The sequence below is a fragment of the Heptranchias perlo genome, chromosome 10, assembly GCF_035084215.1.
Source record: "Heptranchias perlo isolate sHepPer1 chromosome 10, sHepPer1.hap1, whole genome shotgun sequence".
NCBI lineage: Eukaryota > Metazoa > Chordata > Chondrichthyes > Hexanchiformes > Hexanchidae > Heptranchias > Heptranchias perlo.
This window is the reverse complement of record NC_090334.1, coordinates 27210529-27237196: the sequence shown is the minus strand read 5'-3', so window position 1 is coordinate 27237196 and position 26668 is coordinate 27210529. Positions and strand designations below refer to the sequence as shown.

Below are 26668 nucleotides of genomic sequence, written 5' to 3'. Positions count from 1 at the left end.
TCGGAACTGTCGATCGATGAGTCGAGCGTCATATCCCGTTCTTACTAGGGCGTCTTTCAGCGTCTGTAGGTGTCCATCGCGTTCCTCCTCGTCTGAGCAGACCCTGTGTATTCGCAGGGCCTGTCCATAGGGGATGGCCTCTTTGACGTGGTTAGGGTGGAAGCTGGAAAAGTGGAGCATCGTGAGGTTGTCCGTGGGCTTGCGGTAGAGTGAGGTGCTGAGGTGCCCGTCTTTGATGGAGATTCGTGTGTCCAAGAAAGAAACTGATTCTGAGGAGTAGTCCATGGTGAGCTTGATGGTGGGATGGAACTTGTTGATGTTATCGTGTAGTCTCTTCAGTGATTCTTTGCCGTGGGTCCATAGAAAGAAAATGTCGTCGATGTATCTGGTGTATAGTGTTGGTTGGAGGTCTTGTGCAGTGAAGAAGTCCTGCTCGAACTTGTGCATGAAAATGTTGGCGTATTGGGGTGCGAATTTGGTCCCCATGGCTGTTCCGTGTGTTTGGGTAAAGAACTGGTTATTGAAGGTGAAGACATTGTGATCCAGGATGAAGCGGATGAGTTGTAGGATGGCGTCCGGAGATTGGCTGTTGTTGGTGTTGAGTATTGATGCTGTCGCAGCGATGCCGTCATCGTGGGGGATACTGGTGTATAGTGCCGAGACGTCCATCGTGGTGAGAAGTGTTCCTGGTTCAACTGGTCCGTGGGTACTGAGTTTTTGTAGGAAGTCTGTAGTGTCGCGACAGAAGCTGAGGGTTCCCTGTACGATGGGTTTCAGGATGCCCTCGATGTATCCAGAGAGGTTCTCACACAGGGTTCCGTTGCCTGATACGATAGGACGTCCGGGTGTGTTGGCTTTGTGTATCTTTGGGAGGCAGTAGAAGTCTCCCACGCGGGGAGTACGTGGGATGAGAGTGCGTCGGATGCTTTGAAGGTCTGGATCGAAGGTCTTGATCAGTTTGTTGAGCTGGTGGGTGTGTTCTTTGGTCGGGTCTGTGGGTAACCGTCTGTAGTGTTCCTGGTTGTCCAGTTGTCCATATATTAAAGTCCACTTTGTTCCCTTCTTATTTTCTTTTTGAATGTTTTCTTATATGTTCAGGTACGGAGAAAATGGCATTTAAAAAAATGATTCTTAATTGTTTAAAATCCCTTGGAAAAGTATGGGTTAATAAATGAAAGCCAGCATGGATTTGTTAAAGGCAAATTGTGTTTGACTAACTTTATTGAATTCTTTGATGAAGTAATAGAGGATTGATGAGGGTAGTGCGGTTGATGTGTATGTGGACAAATGTGGGATGAGAGTGCGTAGGATGCTTTGAAGGTCTGGATCGAAGGTCTTGATCAGTTTGTTGAGCTGGTGGGTGTGTTCTTTGGTCGGGTCTGTGGGTAACCGTCTGAAGTGTTCCTGGTTGTCCAGTTGTCCATATATTAAAGTCCACTTTGTTCCCTTCTTATTTTCTTGGTTCCGAATGGCCTCCTTCTGTGCTGTATCATTCTATGATTCTCTTTTATGAACTGGTGTAACTTGTAGCTTTTTCTATGTTCAAATTTCTTTGTTACATTCTCAAAGAATCGATATCTTTTTATTAAGCGCAGGAAGGTGGTCCTACTATTATACGAGTGTTTTAAAGGGACAGCGTACTCAAATGTATTCATTCATTGAATGCCACGTAAATTAATTTGTATGTTAATAGACCGTATTTAAAATGAATAAGACCATACCTAGGTAGGTAATCTAATATTTTTTGTCACTTTCAAAATTCAGAATGTTATATTAATACTCAGCTATTTTGGTAATAAAGGAACTGGTGCTTTTATGAAATAACAGGTATGCACTTAGTTTTCTTTTTGAATGTTTTCTTATATGTTCAGGTACGGAGAAAATGGCATTTAAAAAAATGATTCTTAATTGTTTAAAATCCCTTGGAAAAGTATGGGTTAATAAATGAAAGCCAGCATGGATTTGTTAAAGGCAAATCGTGTTTGACTAACTTTATTGAATTCTTTGATGAAGTAACGGAGAGGATTGATGAGGGTAGTGCGGTTGATGTGTATGTGGACTTTCAAAAGGCGTTTGATAATGTGCCACATAATAGATTTGTTGGCAAAGTTTAAGCACGCATGATTAAAGGGACAGTAGCAGCATGGATACGAAATTGGCTAAGGGACAGAAAGCAATGTAATGGGGAACGGTTGTTTTTCAGACTGGAGGGAGGCATACGGTGGTGTTCCCCAGGGGTCGGTATTAGGACCACTGCTCTTTTTGATATATATTAATGGCTGGGACTTGAGTATACAAGGCATAATTTCAAAGTTTGTAGATAACACGAAACACGGAAATGCAGTAAACTATGAGGAGGACAGTAATAGACTTCAGGAGGACATAGACAGACTAGTGAAATGGGCAGTCACATGGCGGATGAAATTTAACGCAGAGAAGTGTGAAGTGATACATTTTGGTAGGAAGAATGAGGAGAGGCAATATAAGTTAAATGGTACAATTTTAAAGGGAGTGCAGGAACAGAGAGAATTGGGGGTGTATGTACACAAATCTTTGAAGGTGGCAGGACTAGTTGAGAAGGCTATTAAAAAGCATATGGGATCCTTGGCTCTATAAATTGAGGTATTGAATACAAAAGCAAGGAACTTATGCTAAACCTTTATAATGTGGAGATGCCGGTGATGGACTGGGGTTGACAATTGTAAACAATTTTACAACACCAAGTTATAGTCCAACGATTTTATTTGAAATTTACAAGCTTTCGGAGGCTTCCTCCTTCCTCAGGTAAATGTCTAAACCTTTATAAAACACTGGTTAGGCCCCAGCTGGAGTACTGTGTCCAATTCTGGGCACCGCACTTTAGGAAGGATGCCAAGGCCTTAGAGACGGTGCAGAAGAGATTTACTAGAATGGAACCAGGGATGAGGGACTTCAGTTACGTGGAGATTGTTCTCCTTGGCGCAGAGAAGGTTAAGAGGAGATTTGATAGGTGTTCAAAATTATGAAGGGTGTTGACAGAGTAGTTAGGGAGAAACTGTTTCCAGTGGCAGGAGGGTCGGTAACCAGAGAACACAAATTTAAGGTAATTGGCAAAAGAACTAGAGGTGACATGAGGGGAAACCTCAACAAGTTGTTATGAACTGGAATGCACTGCCTGAAAGGAGGGTGGATGCAGATTCAGTAATAACTTTCAAAAGGGAATTGGATAAATACGTAAGGGGGAAAATTTACAGGACTATAGGTAAAGAGCAGGGGGGGAGTGGGATTAATTGGATTGCTCTTTCAGAGACCCGACACAGGCACGATGGGCCGAATGGCCCTTTTCTTTGCTGTATCATTCTATTCTACGATTCTCGCCGTAACTGGTTGGTTCTTGAAAAAATAAATATTTTGATATATAATACATAGAAATTGTTTTGGGTGGGGGGGATTGGTGGGGAGGAGTTGGTAGTCGTGTCATTCCCATGCAGTTGACCTCCTCCCTCCACCCAGTGCAATAGAACATGTATGCAGCTTTGTAATTGTTTGTTTGTCTACCCAGGCTAAAGTGGACCGAGGTGAAAAATGCATTACTGTGGCACCCCCTTGTGATGTGGCAGGGCTGGTGAAACTGTTTTTTAGGGAGCTACCTGAGCCTGTGCTTCCGATGGAATTGCATGAAGCCTTCTTCAGGGCACAACAATTACAAAATGATGAGAGGACTTCTGCCACAATTCTTCTATCCTATTTATTACCCGAGAAAACTGCAGATACGCTACACTACTTCCTGAATTTTCTTAAAAATGTGTCTCTCAGGTGTGTATTATAGAAGTGCTATGTAGCGTATTAGGTAAGCTGAATACCTGACATTTGAACCAAGGTAGTTGTCAATGTACATAGTATAAAATATTAAGAAATATTTAGTGTGCATTTGTTCACAGCAAAACGTGTTTCTGTGTGTTTTGCCCATCCTGTTGCCTATCATTTCCAACTCCTCTTGATTCCATTATATTTAAAAATGTATCTGTTAGAGCTGAATCAGTTATCAGATTTTTATTTAATATTTTTATACCAGGGAATGGAATTCTAATTTTGGACACTCCCAGGTCAAAAAACATGGACGAGGTATAGATTCAAGTTCACTCTACAAAGTACTTTATAATGTTTTTCTAAGGACCATATTGTGATATGATAACTTACCTGCAGCCACACACTCCAATCCACTGGTGGATATTCATTCTTCCAATTTTCACTGCCTTCCTCCTCTAAACTGAGGACTAGACTCATAGAATCTTACAGCACAGAAGCAGGGCATTTGACTCATCAAGTCTGTGATGTTTGGCTCCACATGAGCCACCTAGTTCAATCCCATCTCCTGCTTGCTCTCCATATATTTTAATATTTCTCTTTTTCAAGCAACTGTATAATTCCCTTTAAAAAGAATTTATGCTTCAACAATAGTTTGTAACAGAGAATTCACTATTCTAACTCTCTTCTATATGAAGAATCTTTTTTCTAGCTTCCCCTTTAATTCATGAGCTTCCTCGTTATCATTTTTTCTGAAAACAATCTATCATTACTTACCTTATCATAACCTTTTATAATCTTGAAGCCCTCTATCAGGGAACTCTTTAACCTTCATGGCTCTTGTGAAAGTAGGTCTAACTTCTCACACGTCTTTTTATAACTATCCCCTCCGTCTTGCTAACAGACTAGTGAAACCTGCGCAGCAACTTTTTCATTACTTTTACATCCTTCCTATAATGGAGTGGCAAAAACAGTACATGGGTGCTTGTTTGGACGGCCAAATTTAATATGTCTAAATGCCTTCCTTAAATGCCTGAAAGATTTAAGTTGACTGTGATGAAAGTCTCGTTTTTCTCTGCAACTTGTAACGGTCCAAAGTGAAATTAATTTGGTTCCTAGTAAGTGTGAATCCACAGCATAAAACTACTCTAGATTTCGAACAGATTAGTAATTCTGCTGACTATAAACCCCTTAAAGGATGATTGGTATTGGAAATACAGATGTTTCATTGATACAGTAGGGGTGCTTTCCTGAAGTTGCGATCGAGTAGAGAATGCTTTAATGTGCATCAGGGTCTTATCTCTGAGTGCTTGATGTTAGCACTGAGCATCAAGATGTTCTTATTCCCCAGTATACTTGAAGCTGTAGGTTGAATTCTGGCCCCCTTATGCAATGGCTGTTGCCACCTGTCCTGCAAATACCAGGATATAGGAGTTTTATTCTTATAGTCTATTAATAGACAATGGCGTAAGTTGTATCTCCCTACTTGCTCCATACTTCCATTTTTTGACTTCTCCCAATGAATTTTGTGTCTCCTATCTAAGTCCCTATCCTGCACCTCTGTTATGTATTATTATTGTACTAATAATGGATCAGTTTCATGTTGCAAGAGAGGCAGGGATAGGTAGTAAGCATGAGTAAGCTTTAACTTAATATGCATAAATGTCCATCCTGAAAAGAATGCCCCTTACAACATCAATCATCCTTATAAGTAATAACAATGGTTTGCGTCAAATTATAACCATTGTATATTTCCTGGAACTTCAAATTGCCTGTTAGCTGTTAATTGATTCATATGAAGATATGAATAAGGACAGGAAAGGCCAGCTAGTCCATCGAGTCTGTCCCATCCCAGCATGGTGGAACTTACTAAAACCATCACCGCCGTCCTTGCAGTCATGCAGCATAACCACTACTGTGTGCTCCTTTCTAGATCCCTACAATGTACAGTCTACTTGCTCCATAATCTGACTGATCAGTTTTAGCCTTCTCTTCATATCGGGAAGAGAGCTCACTACGCAGCATACTTAAAATATGTTGTAGCATTGATGTCCTGCAGCACAATATAGTAGGCGGTCAGTTGACTTCCACGGTTCACAACATTAATTCCTGACTTCTGCTTAGCTGAGGGGCATGCACTTCTCTTTAAGGAGGGAAGGCAAATTTGAAGACACATCACCCAGTGCAGATTATCTATATCTTGTAGTGAGCAATTATAAGTATTAAGAGATCGGTATGAATTCGGACCCACAATCAAGAAATAGAGCCTTGCGCAGGTATTTAAAGGCACGCAGAAAACACAATGTAAAATGGAAAGGGGGAGAAGAGGTATAGAGATGAGAAGATGGTTCCAAAAGTTGTTTAAAGCCTATTTGATGAATTGATTAGTTTTTATTTCCATTTAGGTCAGAAGATAACAAAATGGATGCCAGTAACCTTGCTGTGGTGTTTGCACCCAATTTGTTCCATTCAGGAGATGGAAGTGAAAAAATAACTCTGTTAACAGAGAAGCGGCTCCACCTTCAAGCTGCAGTTGTGCACACACTTATTGACAATTTTGAAGACATTGGTATGTATGGTGTGTGTGTGTTTTTGCTACTTATTCCCCTTTTTTCCCCCACTTTAAGGGCAGTCTGCTACCATTACCATTCTGAATTGGCTGCTTGGAGGTGGTATCTGCTGTTTCCCCATAGTAGTGTAGATGAGATCAGGGACTCAGCAGAGTGGCTGTCATCATCCTACTCCATGACTCAACGTTCCTATTTATCGCCTGCTCAAGACAATTGTATGTGCAACAATAAAAAGTACCTGTTTTACACTGCACGTCCATTTTGGTCCTGGGGCCACATTTTTAAAATCTATCTTGAGGGCTAGGGAAATAAATGCAGATTATTTTTATATATAGGCAGTCAATGCTGGGCTTACCGAGTGTGATCTGATCATATTGTAGACTTGACAGGTCAAATTTTTACGCCTCTTTTCAGTAACAACAAAAAAATGATATGCGCTAGTGATTTAGCTTGTTGGTGATTTTAAAACACAATCACGCCATTACTTAATTGTCTTAATAACTTTTTTTGTAATTCTGGTTTTTAAGAGGAGTCCTGTTGCAGTGTGATCTGACCAGCATTCCATTTTGTATAATCTACTGTGTTGTATTTGTATTAGTGTCAAGTTTTTTCACCTTGGATATATTTGTTAAAAACCATATTTCATCGACTGTTGCTTTTGTGAGCAGGTCAGGCAAGTAAAAGTATCCCTTTGCTGATGAACTTCGCATGATATAAGTACTACGTGATGACAAATAAACTGCAGAATACCAAGTGATTCATTAAAACTATGCAATGCTTGCTTTTCTTAAAAGGAAAAGAAATCCATATCGAAGATTTTCTTATGTTTTTTTTAAACTAATGACATTACCAGTGCGATGTCAGTGATCTTTTGCATATAAATCATATTCTATTTATATTCAGAATGGCTTTTATTTCCCATTAAGCCAATTTTTTTTTTGCAAACTTCTTCCAGTCCCACAGTTCTGGATCAAAAGGCCAGGTGCTTCTAAGCACGCAAGAATGAAATTTTGGAGCTGTACCAACCTTTTAGATGGTCTGGCTGAGGTACTGACAGACCGTAAACACCTCTACAATAATACTCACTATTTTCAGACGAAGCAATACTGCAGAATGCAGCTTGTTATTAAAAATACAACTTACAATTACTTACCAAGAACCTTATGAATCCTGCTGACTATTTCTATTGCTATATATCATAAATGCTCTTTATGTACCCAAAATAACTTGCATCAGATTGTTTTACTTCCATGTTTCACTGGAGGAACAAATTACTACTGAGTTTGCTTGAACAAAAATCACCAGCAAACAGTTTTTTGATAATAGAATTGGGTTTAATAGTTTCTGGTTCAAATGTTCCCTGGCTCCCTCTAGATTTTGAACTGTCTCTTGTCTATGCATCTCTCCTTTTCTAAGCTGCTTCTTCGGCATTAGCTTAACCTTCTTCGAAGTTTATGTTTCCATGACTACATTTTAAATTCTCTCTTTGGCATTACAAAGTTTCTTCAATATGTTTTAAATCTATTTAAGAAGGAGAGAACATAACGTCAGGCATAAAAAGGCCATTTTACCTATGGAAACTTGTTCCTCTAGTACATTAGCTTGCCCATTATGATATTGAATTGTATTTTGAATCCCAATATTTTGTTTGGTAGATTATTCTGAACATTTATCGCTCTGTGTAAGTAAATCTGTTAATTTACTAATTTCCATTTATGTCCTCTGGTTCTACTTTCTTAGTGCACTTTGAGGTAATAACATGGGTTTACCTTCTCTATAGCACTTAATATTTTGTATATTGTGTACTCCAGTTATAGTACTTGAATTAATAAATAGGGCAATTAAGTATATCTGGCCAAGTCTAGCCCTATGTCCTCTAATTGATAATGGCTCAGATTTTGCTGGAGCAGGACATCTCGCAGCGTGCCCTGTTAGTTAGACTTGTTCGTGTACTTTTAGGTTTTAAAATTTTTTGCCACAAAGTTGCTGGAAGTGCGAGTTGATAATGGTGCAGCGAGGGCATCTGGGATCTTGGTGAACACCGGGACAAATAATGTATCTACTTAACCATTGAGAATTAAGGATTGAAAAATAAACAGAAGGAGGGCGAATTAGAGTGGGTGAATTCAATGTCAAATCAGGTACAGAAAGAAAAATAAAGAGGGAAAGAAAAATTGGATTAAGAGAGAAAAAAAGACAACGGAAAAGTAAGAATGTTTTTTAAAAATGACATTTTTAAAATCTCCTAAAACAATTCACAGCTTGAAGGAATGAGATGCCACACTTATAATTGTTTACTTTCTGGGCCAGAGAGGTTCATTGGCAGTCGTTAACAATTATCATGTCATTAAAAGGGTACTTATCCTGTTAATTACTAGATTTAACTTTCTGTGGCAAGCTTAATGGACAATTAATGTGTAACTGCAGCAACTTCATGAAAATCACGAGGAGGTTAAGCGCAAGATGCCGTTTTTGCGAAGCTAACGGCGGAGCAGCGTAAATCGGCCAGCCATTTGTGGCGATTCGCAATTCACGGGGTATCTCTCCCTCACCACCAGTTCCTGGCCAATTTGTGCATTAAAAACTTTGTGTGTCGTTCAGACGCTGTTATTTTTTCAACAAAATCTGGCCCATTGTAATAGTAATGATTCACCAGGAAAACCGAAATAAGTAATAGGTTCATTGTAGCAAAGGTGTTAGTTTCAAGTCTGTTTCACACTAGGAGCTGATGGGAGCTAATAAATGTAATTTTATATTTATATTATAGTTCGAAGCACATGTTCTACCTCGTATCTTTAATCACCCTCTGGTGGATAGCATCTGGACCAGCAGCTTGATCTATTTTACAGTGCAACCTATAGCTGGTAATTGTGCATTGTCCACAGGAGCGAAGACTAATGCGAAGTAATCATTTAACACTACTGCCATACCTTGGGAGCCGATTTGAATCTGTCCTAAGGTGCCCTTCAATGGCCCTATGCAGTCTTTAATGGTCGTCTGACTCCTTATATAGCAAAAAAAAGCTTGCTATTACTACTGCAGTTGTCTACTATCTTCTCCATTAATCTCTTGGCTGCTTTGATAGCTGTTTTTGTTTCTGTTAATTGTGCAAAAGAATATTTGTGTCTATTCTCTTGTGATTTATATTCCTTTTAATCTGAACAAGTATTTTTGCTCAAGTCTAATTTTGTCCGTGCACATATTTAGTTTGCAATTTTAGTTTTGTTTTGCCATGTGCCCTTTTTTAACCCATGGGACATACATGGCTTCTTTTTCCTTTTGGAATAGTTTTAATGACTATCTGTTTCTCCTCAGCATTAATTGCCCTGTCTAATAAGGTTGTCCAATTAACTTTTTCCAAATCTTAAACCATTTTTGTAAAACTAGCCCCCTTGAAATCAAGAGGCAGCATTAAATTGTAAGCATCCATTGCTTGGTTCATAAGATCAAATCTAATTATATTGTGATCGCTGGTGCCCAGGTGTTCCCCCGCATGGAGGCCTGATACAGCACTAGGGTCACTGCTAAAAACTGGATCAAGAATTTGATTACCCGTGGTCTCCTCATTAACATGCAGTGTTAGAAAGCAATCATTGATGGTATCAACAGATGTTTCAGTTAATCTTCCATACACTAGATGGTTCACCATCAGACCATTTAATGCTAGGAAAATTGAAATCCCCCTTAATACAGACGTTACCCAATGCTTTATATTAGTGGTGCCCTCCTCTCGAGGGGGACAATTGGAGTGATGATGTTGTTTAGATGCCATCCTTTTGGTCCATCTCAAAATGGTCCCAGTCTGGATGCTTAAGCATTTTGTGACCAAAGTACCTCATCGCCATGGGATCCTTGTCCCGGGTGCCTATAACAGATGTCAGTAGTTAATTTGGAACCATCACTGTGAACTAATAGTAGCGAAATAGATTCAGCTGCTGCTGATGCACTAACATCATCTTTTACTAGGTTTTCTTTAACAATTTTTTAAAAATTCGTTCATGGGATGTGGGCGTCACTGGCGAGGCCGGCATTTATTGGCCATCCCTAATTGCCCATGAGAAGGTGGTGGTGAGCCGCTTTCTTGAACTGCTGCAGTCCGTGTGGTGAAGGTTCTCCCACAGTGCTATACTTCTGACCTATTCTGACCTCCGGAACAAAAACATTACCTAGCTTCTGTAGAGCTGAAGGAAGCATAAACCCACTTATGACATTGTTGTCCCAGGATCTGAACTGTAACATAAAAGAGCCTGACCCCTTGCAGCACTTTTGCTAGATACAATTTTTTTTTAAAGTTATGGAAGTTTGGCAGCCCCAGATGTATTGTCTCTAACAGTGTGTTTATCTTATTTATTCTACCCTTTCAGGAATATCATTTAAAGTAATGGTAATAGTCATAAGTTTTGAAGTTGGGATGTTTTTAAACGCTTCCACTTCTAAACTTAAGACTTATGCTATTCTTGTGCTTGTTAGATCCACTGTCTGTGGAGGTATTGTGTACAAGCTATTAATTCCTGTTACCTAAACTTAAATGTGAACTTCACCCATTATGCAAAATCAATGTAAGAATAGTTTTGAGACATGTACTACTTCACACCGTTAAGAAAGTTGTCACTTGGAAGAGTCTTAGGTTAGGAGGAAAATTAGTCCTTTGGATATTAAAGTTGCTACGGTAAAGTATTGAAAAACATCATGCCTTCATGAGGTTACAGCTTCTTACTGAAACAAAATCTTTTAAATTGGAAGTACTTTTAACTTTTTGTCCCCTGTCCCACTTCAATGGCTGTTTTTCTCAGTCATTTAGATCCTTAGAAATGTTATGGTTGTATAATCAACCTATCAGGTCAATTTATCATAGATTTTTCAGGTCAAATATCTCTGGTTGAACCAGACTGTTCGCAACCCATTTGACTCCAAGCTGAGTTTCCGACCACATGTTCTCTCCATCATAAGGACCACCTCCGTAACATTGTCTGTCTCTGCCCTGGCCTTAGCTCATCTGCTGCCGAAACCCTTATCCATGCTGTTGTTACCTCCAGACTTAACTATTCCTGTGCTCTCCCATCCGGCCTCCCATTCTCCACCCTCCATAAACTTCAGTTCATCCAAAACTCTGCTGCCCGTATCCTATCCTGCACCAGGTCCCACTCACCCATCATGCCTGTGCTTGCTGACCTGCATTGGCTCTGGTCCCCCAACACCTCAAGTTTAAAATTTTCATCCTTGTGTTCAAATCCCTTAATCGTCTCGCCCCTATTTATCCCTAACCTCCTCCAGCCCGAGAACTTTGCGTTCCTCCAACACTGGCCTCTTGTGCATCCCAAAATCCCTTCACCCCACCATTGGCCCTTTAAGCTCTAAGTTCTGAAATTTCCTCCCTGCATCTCTCCACCTCCCTCTCCTCCTTTATGACCCTCCTTAAAATCCACCTCTTTGGCCAAGCTTTTAGTCGCCCCTCCTAATGACTTATTTGGCTCAGTAATTATTTTTGTGTGATTACGCTTCTGTGAACTGCCTTGGGACATTTTTGTACATTAAGGTTGCTATATAAATGCATGTTGGATGAGTGATATTAAAATTTGCTCATAAACACATTGAAATATCTCAAAGTGCTTCACAGAGTGAATTTGTTTTGAAATGCAGTGACATGTTAGCCTAATTGGGACTAAATCGTGTATGATTTTTTTTTTCCCCCTCTTATGCTGAAATTAAATACTAATGTAGGCAAACAATGGCAACATCTATAATGCATTTTTGTACTAACTTTAAGTTTCAGTAAGTCTTTAATAATCATTCCCATCTATTAAGGTCGTGTTCCAGATTTTGTCTTGGAAAAGATTCCAGCAATGCTTGGTGTTTGTGTAGAATCTAGCACACCTTCATTAGAAAATTTGGAAGATGGAGATGGTTCAACAATGGGGGAGGGCAAGAGACGAAAGCGATGGAGTGTTGGAGGTTTGTAGAATTCTATTTCTGTAGCTTTTTTAAAATATTATTTTGTATAAGTTTGTAATTGGACACTTCCGCTTTTTTTTTTATTCGTTCATGGGATGTGGGCATCGCTGGCGAGGCCAGCATTTATTGCCCATCCCATGTTGTCTGCTATAACTAGTGAACAAATAACGTTTCTTTATATTTATGCTCCATTTTGCTTTATCAGGATCTTTCTGAAACAGTGTATTTGCATCTCTGACCATGATTAAAACAAATGTGTCCCTTGCATTGTCTCACAGACCCACTCTCACTAATTTGTGAGTTCAGAATCTTGCTGCTCATCTCAATTTGATTACCAAACTTATTCACCTGCATAAACAGGGTTTATCTGTGGAAAACAGTTCCTATCATAGAATCATACAGCACAGAAGGAGGCCAGTCAGCCCATCGTGCCTGTGCCAGCTCTCTGAAAGAGCTACCAATTAGTCCCACTCCCCTGCTCTTCCCATTACCGTGCAAAGTTTTCCTTTTTAAGTACATAAGAACATAAGAAATAGGAACAGGAGCAGGCCATATGGCCCCTCGAGTTTGCTCCACCATTCAATCAGATCATGGCTGATCTTCAACCTCAACTCCACTTTCCTACCCAATCCCCATATCCCTTGATTCCCCTAGAGTCCAAACATTTATCTATCTCAGCCTTGAATATAGTCAACGACTCAGCATCCACAGTCCTCTGGGGTAGAGAATTCCAAAGATTCACAACCCTCTGAGTGAAGAAATGCCTCCTCATCTTAGTCTTAAATGGCCGATCCCTTATCCTGTGACTACGCCCTCTAGTTCTAGACTCCCCAGCCAGGGGAAACAACCTCTCAGCCTCTACACTGTCAAGCCCCCTCAGAATCTTCTATAATTCAATGAGATCACCTTTCATTCTTCTAAACTCCAGAGAGTATAGGCTCATTCTACTCAACCTCTCCTCATAGGATGACCCTTTCATCCCAGGAATCAATCTAGTGAGCCTTCATTGCACCGCCTCTAAGACAAGTATATGCTTCCTTGGATAAGGAGACCAAAACTGTACACAGTACTCCAGGTGAGGTCGCACCAAAGCCCTGTACAATTGTAGTAAGACTTCCTTACTCTTGTACTCCAACCCCCTTGCAATAAAGGCCAACATGCCATTTGCTTTCCTAATTGCTTGCTGTACCTGCATGCTAACTTTTTGTGTTTATTGTACCAGGACACCCAAGTCTCTCTGGACCCCAACATTTAATAGTTTCTCACCATTTAAAAAATATTCCGTTTTTTATTCTTCCTACCAAGGTGAACTACCTCACGTTTCCCCACATTATAGTCCATCTGCCACCTTCTTACCCACTCACTTAACCTGTCTATATCCCTTTGCGGACTCTTTGGCCCCGATTTTAAAATCAAATTTTGGAGGCTGCGAAAATCAGGAAAATCCTGAGTGGGTTCAGAAGCCGGCTCCAACCCGCCGACTTCTGGGGTTGCCACAGATGCACCTATGTGCGCACGCTCGTGTCACGAATCCGGAAGTCCCGTCGGCAATTAAAGCCGGCAGGACGATAGTTAAACCACTTATTGACATTGTTGATCTTGTTTAAATCGTTAATTTTGTGGAGTTTGAGGTAGGGGTGTGATTTTAATTCAATCTCAGCATGGAATCAGTATGGTGTCCATACTTAAGAAAAGACATACTTGCTCTCGAGGCAGTACAAAGAAGGTTCACTCGGTTAATCCCGGGGATGAGGGGGTGGACATATGAGGAGAGGTTGAGTAGATTGGGACTCTACTCATTGGAGTTCAGAAGAATGAGAGGCGATCTTATTGAAACATATAAGATTGTGAAGGGGCTTGATCGGGTGGATGCGGTAAGGATGTTCCCAAGGATGGGTGAAACTAGGAATAGGGGGCTGGTCTTTCAAAACTGAAATGAGGAGAAACTTCTTCACCCAGAGGGTAGTAGGTCTGTGGAATTTGCTGCCCCAGGAAGCTGTGGAAGCTACATCATTAAATAAATTTAAAACAGAAATAGACAGTTTCCTAGAAGTAAAGGGAATTGGGGGTTACGGGGAGCAGGCAGGAAATTGGACATGAATTTAGATTTGAGGTTAGGATCAGATCAGCCATGATCTTATTGAATGGCAGAGCAGGCTCGAGGGGCCGATTGGCCTACTCCTGCTCCTATTTCTTATGTTTCCTGTGCTATGGAAAACACTCCATGTTCAAGGAGACGTGTTTCAGGCAGCAGCCATTTGGACATTTAAATACCTGTTTTACAGATGGGGATAAAAAGTCAATTATTGCAGCGGGGCACTTATTTTTCTCAGCCAAACTTTTGGCTGGGAGATCTTTGTGTTTAGACTGAAAATTCTTGGTTTACACTCAATACTTCTGTTTATGCGTTGTTACCAACTTCTTGGACCCCCTCAAACTGACACCATCAGGATGGGGGGCGTCATGGCTGCATTCACCAATACATCCGAGGACGAGCAACATCACCATCCTCGCCAGGCACGGCGTGCACCTCTGCCACTTGGAGCTCCAAAACACAGTGCTGCGTGACAGGAATCTGCACAAGAGCACAGAGGGCAACAACAGAGGGAGCGCCATCGCAGGAGGCATTACCCTCGCCAGAGGGTCTAGAGACCGAGGCTCAGCTTCCTGGACCTCTCTGAAGAGCAGTGCATAAGGAGGCTCAGAGTGAGTTGTCAGGTGGTCAAAGATATCTGCAACCTCCTTCATGCCGAGCTGCTCCTGGTTGGGCCTGGCGGCATCTCCTTACCTGTCTCTGTCAAAGTCACCACTGCCCTCAACTTCTTCGCCTCCGGATCATTCCAGGGTGCCATCAGGGACATCACTGGGGTCTCTCAGTCGTCTGCATATAAGTGCATGAGGCAGGTCGCAGAGCTGTGCAGTACGTCAACTTCCCCATGGACGACCTCAGCCAGACGGATTGCACCCATATAGCAATACGAGCACCTCCACACGAGCCAGGCCTGTTCATCAACACTCAGCTCATTTGTGACCACCGCAAAAGATTCCTTCATATGTGCGCCAGATTCCCTGGCAGCTGCCACGATTCCTTCATTCTGAGGGAATCCAACGTCCTGCCCCTCTTCCAAGCACCGAACACCCTTAAGGGCTGGCTGCTCAGGGACAAAGGAAACCCCCTGCACACGTGGCTCATGACACCTCTAAGGAACCCCATCACCGAGCAACAGCGTCAATACACCAACAGCCACATCGCCAACAGGTCTACAATTGATCATGCTATAGGGCTGCTTAAGATGCGCTTCAGGTGCCTTGATCGTTCTGGAGGAGCGCTTCAATACGCACCAGACAGAGAGGGACGCATTATAGTAGTGTGTTGCGTCCTGCACAACATGGCACAACAGAGAGGTGTGCAGCTCGAGGAGGCCCCATCCACATTGAGGAGGAGGAGGAGGACGAACCCATGGCCAGAGCAGCGGTTCACCTGGCTGCTCGTGAGACCAGGTAGTCACTGACATATGAACGGTTCTCCTAACATCAGAAAGTCCAGTCCTCATACCACTTGGAAAGACCAGTGCCAACACCAGCCCCCTCCACCCTGCACAAATCAGTCCTGCAACTACACATACACCCGCTGTAATGTGACCCAATGGGTGGCATCAAGTGTCGCCGTTCATGGTGAAACACATGAAAGGGCGCTATCACAAAAGCCAGTCAAGAATGGGCAAGACGTAGCAGTAGTGGTGAGAATGATAACATTTAATGTGACTTTCACAAAAACCAAATATAAATGACAGTCTGTCAGACACCCTTATGTATACCCTTTGTGATCACAAAACCTTAGCCTTTCTCTTCCTACTACTTCTATGTAGTGCATCCCCTGTGGCTGCAGCAGAGGTAGTTGGAGGTTACTCATGTTCATGCCCTGACTGCTTAGATGCTTTGGGCCTACGCTTTCTGGGTTTTGGAGCCTGTGAGGGCCCTTCCAAAGATTGCTCCACCTGCACCTGTGCAGGGGCAGGCCTGGCAACCAGGAGAGGAGACAGCATTGTGGGTACAGGTTGAAAGGGGGGTAACGGGTGAGACGTGGGAGCGCTTTGAGTGGCGTCCCCACTTCCATGACCCCTATCGCCCTCTTCTGGGGCCACGCCCACATCACTCCTACCACCCTGCTGGACAACAGTTTAGAGGACATGTGTGATGCCTTGTAAGGCCACTTCTAAAGTATCTGTCAGCCTATTTACGTTGGCAGAATGTTGTTCACCCTGAGTCCAAATGGCCGTTGTCAGGACCTGAATGGACTCATTTGTGAACCGTGCTTGAGGCTCAACGGAGGCTAGCCTTCTCTCCATCACAGACATTCCCGCACTTACCCTCGACACTATCTCAGAGATTCCCTCCCGTACCTGTGCCACCATTTCACTAATGCAGGAGTTGGACTCCTCCATCCTCTGCGCTATTGTGGAGAGTGCGCGTGGCACCTGTTCCAGCACCTCGCAAATGTGCTGCTGTCCCTCGATCATTCTCTTTTTAAAGGATGGCCCCCAGGATTCAGCATCTGCGTCCAGCTGAGCAGAGCCTGAAAAGGAGTGCACCCACTGTCGCAGTCTCTCCACAGCTGCCCCTGCCATCAGTGTCTGCTTGTGCTCACTTGTATGTGGTGACTCACCAGGTGCCAACCCAACTAACTGACTACAAGGACCCACCGAGGCCTGGAGTTGCTCTGAGGAATTGCCCCCTGCTATCACTGCAGTCATTGAATGGCCTGTAAGAGAACAGAAGGCAATATTAAGCATCATTACAGAAGTGTCATGTTGTGATGAGCATACTGAGGTGTTCAAATGGCAAGCAGTTCATGTTGTGTGCGATGAATGTTAAAGTTGTGTCACCAGACGCATGTGGGGTGCCAGTCTTGGCATCCCCGACAGACAGGCACGTGAGGGTGCGGCTGATCTCCAGCGCCTCCTGCTTCGCGTCTGTTAGGACCACAATTTGTTGTGGCCCCCACCTCCAGTCCCTGCCCTCTCGCGTGCATTTTGCGCTCTTTTCTCCTAGAAGGGGAGAAAGTGTAGACGCGTGAGTGAGTGATGGTGAAGTGGTCTGCCGATGAATGCATTGGTTTGGGTGAGGCTGACCGTGAAAGAGATGCAGCAAAGAGTGAGTATGAGACAGAGCCATCAAATTGGATGAGGATTAGGGTGAGTGGTAGTGGTGGGTGACTAATGGGGAGGTGAGGAAGTTCTGAGGAAGTGCAGGTAAGTTGAGGATGAGCCTTAAGTGGGTGTGAGGAGTGATGTGATGGAGTAGTCTTGGCAGTGCAGAATGAGTTGGGGGGGAGGAGGGCACGGTGATGTGGAACACGGAATGCAGGAGAATCAATAAGTGTACTCACTTTTGCTGACCTAGTTAGGTCATTGAAGCGCTTCGTGTACTGGACCCAGGTGTGGGAGATGTTGCTGCTGCTGATGACCTCCTCTGCCACCTCGAGCCAGGCCTTCTTGGTGGCAGAGGCAGGGCACTTTCTTCCGTCCGCGGGGTAAAACACTTCCCTCCTCCTCCTCACCCTGGCCAGTAGCTGCTGCAGAGAGGCATCATTAAATCTTGGAGCAGCCTTGCCCCTGTGCTGCTCCATATTGTGTGTTCTTTGTGTTTGCTGTAGCAAAAGCCATTCGAGCAATGGCCCTTTAAATAGACCGCTCCAGCTGACAGCCTGTCATGCGGGTGCGCAGTCCGCCCACTGCGCAGCTTTTGGACGGAAAACCCGGAAGCCACGTAAAGGGCCGCCGATTAACGTGCGATCATGTGGGAACGGTAAGATTTTCGTAGTCGAGTTACCTGCCATCCTGCAAAATTGAGCCCTTTGTGTCCTCCTCACAGCTTACTTTGTCCTAAGTAGAGATCCAATTTCCTTTTGAAAGTTACTTTTGAATCTGCTTTCAGGCAATGCATTCCAGATCATCATAACTCGCTGTGTTTTAAAAAAGGTTCTCATCTTGCCCCTGGCTTTTTGCCAATCATTTTAAATGATTATTGAACTTTGCTCATTGATCAAACATTATGTTTACTAGACGACATGACATTTCGGACATAAATTGTTAATAGGAAATCATAGTAATATAGTATGGTACAGCACAGAAGGAGGTCATTCGACCTATCATGCCAGTGCCGGCTCTTTGAAAGAGCTATCAAATCAGTCTCATTCCACTGCTCTTTCCCCATAGCCTGTAAATTTTTTCCCTTCCAAGTATAAATTAATTCCCTTTTGAAAGTTACTATTGAATCTGCTTCCCCTACCCTTTCAGGCAATGCATTCCAGATCATAACAACATGCTGCGTAAAAAAATGTTTCTTCATGTCGCTTCTGGTTATTTTGCCAATCACCTTAAATCTGTGCCTTCTGGTTAGCAACCCTTCAGCCACTGGAAACAGTTTCTCCTTATTTACTCTATCAAAACTGTTCATGATTTTGAACACCTATCAAATCTCCCCTTAACCTTCTCTGCTCTAAGGCGAACAACCCTAGGTTTCTCCAGTCTCTCCACGTAACTGAAGTCCCTAATCCCTGGTACCATTCTAGTAAATTGCTTCTGCACCCTCTCTAAGGCCTTGACATCCTTCCTAAAGTGTGGTGCCCAGAATTGAATACAATACTCCAGCTGAGGCCTAACCAGTGTTTTATAAAGGTTTAACATAACTTCCTTGCTTTTCTACTCTGTACCTCTATTAATAAAGCCAAGGATCCCCAAATGCTTTTTTAACAGCCTTCTCAACTTGTCCTGCCACCTTTAAAGATTTGTGTACATAAACCACCAGGTCTCTCTGTTCCTGCACCCCCTTAAAAATTGTACCATTTAGTTTATGTTGCCTCTCCTTATTCTTCCGACCAAAATGTATCACTTCACCTTCTCTGCATTAAATTTCATCTGCTGTGCGTCTGCCCATTTCACCAGGCTATGTCCTCCTGAAGTCTGTTAGCATCCTCCACATTGTTTACTACACTATTACTTGAGAATTTCAAGTGTTAAAATAAAACGTCCCCCCCGCCCCCCCAAAAACAAGCCTGCACTCTACACCTATTTTCTAAAGCTTGGCATGAAATGGACAATTCTAGGTGCATCTCTGATAATTTCTCGTTAAAATATCAAATCTAAGTTTGAAGGCATATAAGTTTATAAAAGACTTTTGGGTTCCCTTTTATGTTAGCCACTAATCTACTCTCATACTCTCTCTATGCCCTTCTTATTTCCTTTTTTAGATCTCTACTTTCTATATTCAACAGAAATGTACAGTAATATGTAATTACTGCTAGCTAATCCAGATCTGTGGCTTTTTCAAATGTTCCTAGTGTGGATGATGAAACCTGTCTTTAAAAATTTGATTCACCTCATTTGATTTGTGGTGCTATTTAATGGCTATGGAGAAGGTGTTTGAGTTGAATGGGAGTACTTTCATGGGGTTACAGAGATGACTGGACCTTGTGCCCGCCTTCTACAAATGGCGGCAGATGTACTCTGACTTTCCACTAAACACCATGTAGCATGAGTCGGCCTTACAAGGGACTCTTGGCTAAAGCACTTCACATGAAGACCTTTTATTAAGCAATTGGTGACTAATAAGGCAGCATTGGACTGGGGTGTCTTGAACATCAAAAGAACTGACACGTTGTAAGCTGTCTCATGTAGATGCTTCCACCATATTGAAAGCAGATGTCTGTCATGTGGCTATTGAGAAAATTTTTGAGACTTGTGATGACAACTGCTAGAAGGCACTGCTGGTTTGAGCACAAAATCTTGTTATATCAAGGATTCATTACGTACCATGATTTGGCTTGCAGAGAGGCACCTGCTGTTCCTCACATCCAATTGGTGGAACCTCTGTTGGATACGGTTTGGTGTGCGCGTATGCTTGATGTCATCAGAAAAGTGGTGGCAATGCAATCATACATTTTATAATGAGTTAAACTGCTCACCATGACACCCACTTCCTCAAGGACATCTCAGTGGGAAATCTCTAGGGAGAAAAATATTGACTAGGTACATAAGTAGAGTTTTCTGGTCTCAGTTGATCAATTTGAGTGCTAGGTTAGGGGCAGATTTGTGATTTGAGCCCATGAGAACTAAGCACTAGATTATGACTGCCCAAACCCATTTCGGGTACAATGTTTATAGCCATCAAAAAGTGAACTTTCATCTCACAAATCTGATCTGAATTTGAACAGAGGTCTCCTAAGGTGAAAGACCAGTGGCTAACCTAGTTCCCTCAACAGTGTGCACTCTTGACATAGGTGTCTGTTTCAATATGGTTTATATTGAATAAATATTGAATTTTTAAATGCTAATATAGGTAGGTATCTTTGCAAAATGTTTACTCCTTATCTGGGCATTTGAAATCCTGGAATAAAGGCCAGAAGTACTATTTAGGGTTAAAACTGAATAATATTGTGGTAAGATGTTCAAAACCCCTCTTTTATTAATTTCCAATATCTTAAAGTACTTTGACCCCTTAACTTTAAAAACTATTGCATACATTTTAAATTTTGGGAAATGCATTTAAATATTTTTACTGACTTATGTGAATTGTTATAATTGGAGGGGGAAACACAAAAATGGGCAGAGTGGCATAGAGTTGAAGTATTGATGTGGATTTTAACTTTATTTTATATCTTGCATTTCAGATATAGTTAGTGGAGCACTAAGTAAACTTAAAGCAAATCGAACACCTTCTGCTACTCCTCAGCCTGACACATCAGGTATGTAGAACAAGAAATATTGCAATGGGTTTTTTGTGTTTTCAGGCCTACCAAACTATTGCAAATTGGTAACATGTTCTAACCAAACCTGGGATCATAAATATTCCATGAGTTACTCACCATCCATCCCCCTCTCTCTCCCCGCCTTGCCCCAGTCCACCAAGATGATCTGAGTGGATATTGCTGATCTTGATTGTTGGTTGTTGGATTTTATTCCCTTGTCAGAATAGCATGTTGTGGAGTACAAGTGGACATAAAAGATCCCATGGCAATTTTTGGAAGAATAGCAGGGACAATGTATGAATGTTTCTTTAATATTTCAATTCAAACATAAAATACATGTATCATATGGCGAAGAACACTTTTCAGAATGTTTTGTTCTCTCCCTTCCCCCAAACTCTATCTAAGGTTGCAGAATGGCATAAAGCATAGAAGGAGAAAAGGCAATGCAGCCCATCAAACCCTGTTCCTTCAAAAACCTTCTGCAATGTGCTCTGTTATGGACTATATCTAATCCACTTAATCTCCTGAGGAAAGATTGTTCCCTGTTTTCTCCCAAGGTAAATCAAATAAAACTCCACAGTATCTAGCCTTAAACCCCACATTATGCATCCTTGTAACTTAAAATGCTCCTTGCAAAGAAATCCAGATTGGCTGCTGCAAACTTCTTATGCTAAAAGGCATAATGTTTAGTGCCTTCTCTTGAGCATTCTTACTGGGTGCGAATTTAAGTTGTTCATATTAAATCAGAGACATTTCAACTCTAATTTAAAAATCTATTACTATCAAATCATCCACAAATTTTGACTTTACAGAACTCTAGATTGCAGTGAGGCTACGGCCAGTTGCACATGGGTGATATTTAGGAAGTGAAACGTTGAAGGGCACTCTCACGCCAAAAGCCATCATCTGCATTATTTTCAATCATTTTATATAAAATAACATTTGCTGAATATCTACAGGGTACAGACTTCACAATTACATAAAGTATTGTTTTCTTGAGATCCTAAACAGAGATCCTTCCTTTGCAAAGAGGATTACTTTGCAAATAATTATCCATTATCATGTGAAAGGTAACTAATTAATGTTGGCCATTTTAGATTTAGTTCATCATGTTCTTGTATTTTGTGTTTGTGTGTGTGTAATGTATGTGCCAAACCATCCACTACTCCTGGCTTGTTTTCTGTATTACCAACTGTCTCCTTTCAACATGCCATCCCTTGCCATCTCCACCCTCACATCCAACAACAGGGCAAGGTAGCATAGTGGCTATGTTACTGGACTAATAATCCAGGGAATATGAGTTCAAATCTCACCATGATAGTTTGAGTATTTGCATTCAGTTTTTTTTAAATCGAAATTAAAAGAAAAAAAGGCAGGTATCAGTAAAAGTGACCATGATGCTGTCAGATTGACATACAAAACACAACTGGCTCATTAATGTTCTTTGGGACTGGAAACCTGCCATCCTTATCTGGTCTGATCTATATATGACTCCAGTCCCACACCAACGTCAATGCCTCTTAACTGCCCTCTGAAGTGGCCTAGCAAGCTACTCAGTTGCACCAAAAGCACAAAGAATTCAGTGGCTCAAGAAGAAGACCCACCACCACCTTCTCAGGACAAATAGGGTGGCTGGCCTTGCCAGCAACGCCCACATTCTGAGAGTGAATACATTTTTTAAAAATGTGAAGAGCTCATGAACTTTGTCACCAAGATTGAAACCATCCGTTCAGCTGCCTCTACTGCTTCCCCTTCCCTAACCCTGAACCTGCATCTCTCCAGTATTTCTCCCATTTCCCCATATGCCCTCTCCAAGCTTATCTTGTCCATGAGACCCTTGACCCTATTCCCTAGCTTGCCCCCATGCTGGCTGACATTATAAATGGCTCTCTGTCTTCAGGTACTGTCCCCCCTCTTTCAGAACCGCTGTCATCACCTCATCCTCAATCCCACCCATACCCAATCTCCCTTTCCTCTCAAATAATTGAACGTATTGTCTCCTCCCAAATCCATGCCCATCTTTCCCACTGCTACATTTGAACCTCTACATTTAGGTTTCCGCCCTTGCCACAGCATTGAAACAACCCTAATCAATGAATGACATCCTCTGTGACTGTGACGGTGGTACATTATCCCTTCTTGTCCTCCCTGTAGCTTTTCACGCAATTGACCACATCACCCATCCCCATTCTCCAGTTCAGTGGGACAACTCTCACTTGCATCCACTTTTACATATCTCCAGGAATAGCTTCTCTTCCTGTAGGGTGTTTTGGGGTTGTTCTCACCCTATTGATCGGTGCAGATATCTGGTCCCCGGTCTAGCCAAGGAACACTTATACCTCACGGATTGGGGGTTCAAGAAAACTGGACTTTGCTAACGCACCCGGTGATGGATCACGTAGCCGAATAGCACAGAGGACACACAAACTCTGTGTTTGAATTGAATTGGAATGTTGGTTTTAGTATACCATCAACACGAAGAAAATAACGATAAAAACGGCCCTACACAGTACATTGAGTTACACACACCCACCATAGTACTTTATCCCACTAAACTAAGAGGTTGGTGGGGACCCTGGAGACACCTATCACACACACACACACGTATGGTCGAGGCTCACCAATCCTTTGCACTTGCAGGTCTGGCTGACCGGTTCTCTCACGTAGGGATCGTTGGTTTCGCTGGACGCTGCTCTCCTCCCTGGAGAGCTCGGGTGAAAAAAAAAGAGAAGAGCAGGAATTAAGAGGAAGAGAGAGAGAGAGAGAGCTGGAAAAGAGCTAAGAAGCAAGAGAGCAAGAACCAGAGACCAAAAGCAAGATTGCAAAACAAGAGAAAGAGGGGTTTCGAGCTTCCACTTATATACCCCTCTCTTACAATAGTTTTCGTCGTTACATGAGGCACTTCATGTCTGTTTAAACAGTTCTTACAAAGTCCTTAAGAGTCCTTGATGGCTTTTGATGGTCTCTCATCATGTTGCAGTTGCTTCTCTCGATGGGCCATTGTTCTACGAATTCATTCCGATTGTCGAGCACTTGCCACACAAGGCTCCCTTTTCATCCCACGTCCTAGGTGTCGATTGGTTTTGCATCAGAACCGAGGTCTGGAGCAGTTGCCTCTCAATGGCCTACTGCCTCTCAAATTAGTGCTGATCGTTGACCACCTGCTGTAGGTTTTGCATTAAAACAGAAACATGTCTGAAGCAGTAATTCTCTCACATTCCACTGTGTGTGCTGTTGATTCATCTGGTGACCTCTCACCTATCCTTCCATCTTAGGATTTTGGTCAATGGCCAAAGTTTTACATACTCAGAGAAAAGGTGGAATTCCCAGAATTCTTACATCCTGCCCCGACACTGTTACCGTCAGAGTACCCCAAGGATTTATCCTTAGTTCCTTCTTCTTTCTCATCTACATTCAGTCTCATAGCTCCTCAACTGCTTCCGTGTGTTTGGTCAACCGAGCAGATTAATCAAAATTATATAGGTTTGGACACCAGAGATAGTCAACTTGTTGGTTTTATTAACATCGACAAAGTATAAGCAAATTATACATCTCTACACTTACGAGAAAGAGATTCATTAGGGTCTGTGAACTAACGCAGGTGAGTTCACAGCACGGAACACCAAAGAATTACTGAGAGTGACCCTGTTTACTCCTAGATGGACAATGTCAGGTGACTTGCTGTGAACCTGTCAATTCTGAGATTGTCATGTGATCTTTGTCATATGCTACTACATCAGTAGATGACGCATCACATTCAATCCATTCTCACTTGAATGTAGGTGGCGTTTATGTAGAGGATATCACAATTTTGCGTGGTTATAAACATCTGACTGTGCCAGAATAATAACAACTGAAACCTAGACACGTTGGGGCCGATATTACCATGACGGCGGGAGGGTCGATTGGGCGCGTGGGTAACGCGCCCAGTGAAATCAGTCTGCCCCACGTGCAATCGCAGGCTGATTGGATCCACTTACCTGTTCTTCCGGGTTCCCCGCTGCTAAGCATGCGCAGTAAGGTCTGTCAGCTGGAGGAGCTCTATTTAAAGGTGCAGTCCTCCACTGACTGATGCTGCAAGAAATAGGAAAAATTACAGCATGGAGCAGCCCAGGGGGAAGGCTGTTCCCAGATTTAATGATGCCTCACTCCAGCTCTTATTGGATGGGGTGAGGAGGAGGGGGAGGACAGAGATCTCCCCCACCCCACCCGGCGGGCGGAAGGAAGCGGCCTGCCTCTGCCACCAAGAAGGCTTGGCTCAAGATGGCAGAGGAGGTCACCTGCACCACCAACATATCGCCCACCTGCATACAGTGCAGGAGGCGCTGCAATGACCTAAGTAGGTCAGCCAAAGTGAGTACACTTACTCATTCCCCTACACTCCGTCTGCCACATCACCGCCCCCACCCCACATCTCATTCTGCACAGCCAACACTTCTCTGTCACATCACTCCTCACACCCACTCAAAGCTCATTCTCATCTTACCTGCACTTACCTTGCCAGTACTCATCCCGCCACTACCATTCAACCCAATCCTCATACAATCTCATGGCTCTATCTCGTACTCACCCTCTCATACATCTCTTTCACGGTCAGCCTCACTCAACCTGCCACTACCTGTGCTGCAGCCACAGGGCATGCATCACATATGTGCAGTAGGAAGCGTAAGGCAAACGTGTCGTGAGCATGAAGGGGATATGCACAAGGGTGTTTGAGGGTTTGTCATGGTTTTTACTTATATTTAATTTCTGATCAACTCACATTACATATTATATTGGCACCACTACTGCCACGTCTTTGCGAATCTTGTCTGGCTTGTGCAATAATGCCCTTTCCTGAGGATCACAATGAAGACCCACAACTGATGCCACCCATTGTGTCACTGCAGAGTGGGTGTGGGTGTAGGTGTATTTGCAGGCCTCTTTTGTGCAGACGACTGAGAGACGTCGGCGATGTCCCCGGTGGCACCCTGGACGTTGTTGAGGGCAGTGGTGACTTTGACAGCGACAGGTAAGAAGATGGTGCTCAGGCCAACCGGGAGCAGCTCGGCATGAAGGAGGCTGCAGATGTCCACGACTACATGTCGAGTGACGTTGAGCCTCCGTGTGCACTGCTCCTCAGAGAGGTCCAGGAAGCTGAGCCTCTGTCTGTGGATCCTGTGGCGAGGGTAGTGCCCTCTGCGACGCATCTCTCTCTGCGGTTGCCCTCCCTCCTGCTGTGCAGATGGATGTGTCACAGCACTGTGTTGTGGAGCTCAACATGTCAGAGGTGGACGGCGAGGCTGGTGAAGCTGTTCACCCTCTGAGGAGGTCATGACTGCAGCTACGGCGGCCCCAATTCAGAAGATGTACATCTGAGGGGGTCCGCAAGGTAGGTACATGTCTCCGGACCCCGGGGTAAGTATGCAAGTTGGTGAATTTGATTGTTAGGAGGAGGGTGATGGAGGCCAAACTTTGTCCAAAGTGACAGAGTGGCCTCCTGCAATGAGTGAGGGTCTCCCCTCCCACCTGTCAAATGGACCTTTGCAGCTGCCACAGGCTGATGGCTGCAACACGTCCATTTGAACTGGGAGTCTTTCCCCCAGTAGGGTAACAGTCCCAGTCAGTTGCA

At 43.0% G+C, this 26668-nt stretch overlaps 1 protein-coding gene across 2 annotated transcripts in view; it reads left to right on the top strand.

The window, feature by feature from the left end:
* LOC137326362 (rho GTPase-activating protein 11A-like) overlaps nt 1–26668 on the top strand; it is an 86119-nt gene that overhangs the window by 26954 nt on the left and 32497 nt on the right. For both annotated transcript variants that reach the window (XM_067991368.1, XM_067991367.1), the window contains exons 4-7: nt 3542–3795; nt 6192–6355; nt 12162–12308; nt 20980–21054. In XM_067991368.1, the coding sequence (XP_067847469.1) occupies nt 3542–3795; nt 6192–6355; nt 12162–12308; nt 20980–21054 (640 nt within the window). The remainder of the gene's footprint in view (nt 1–3541; nt 3796–6191; nt 6356–12161; nt 12309–20979; nt 21055–26668) is intronic.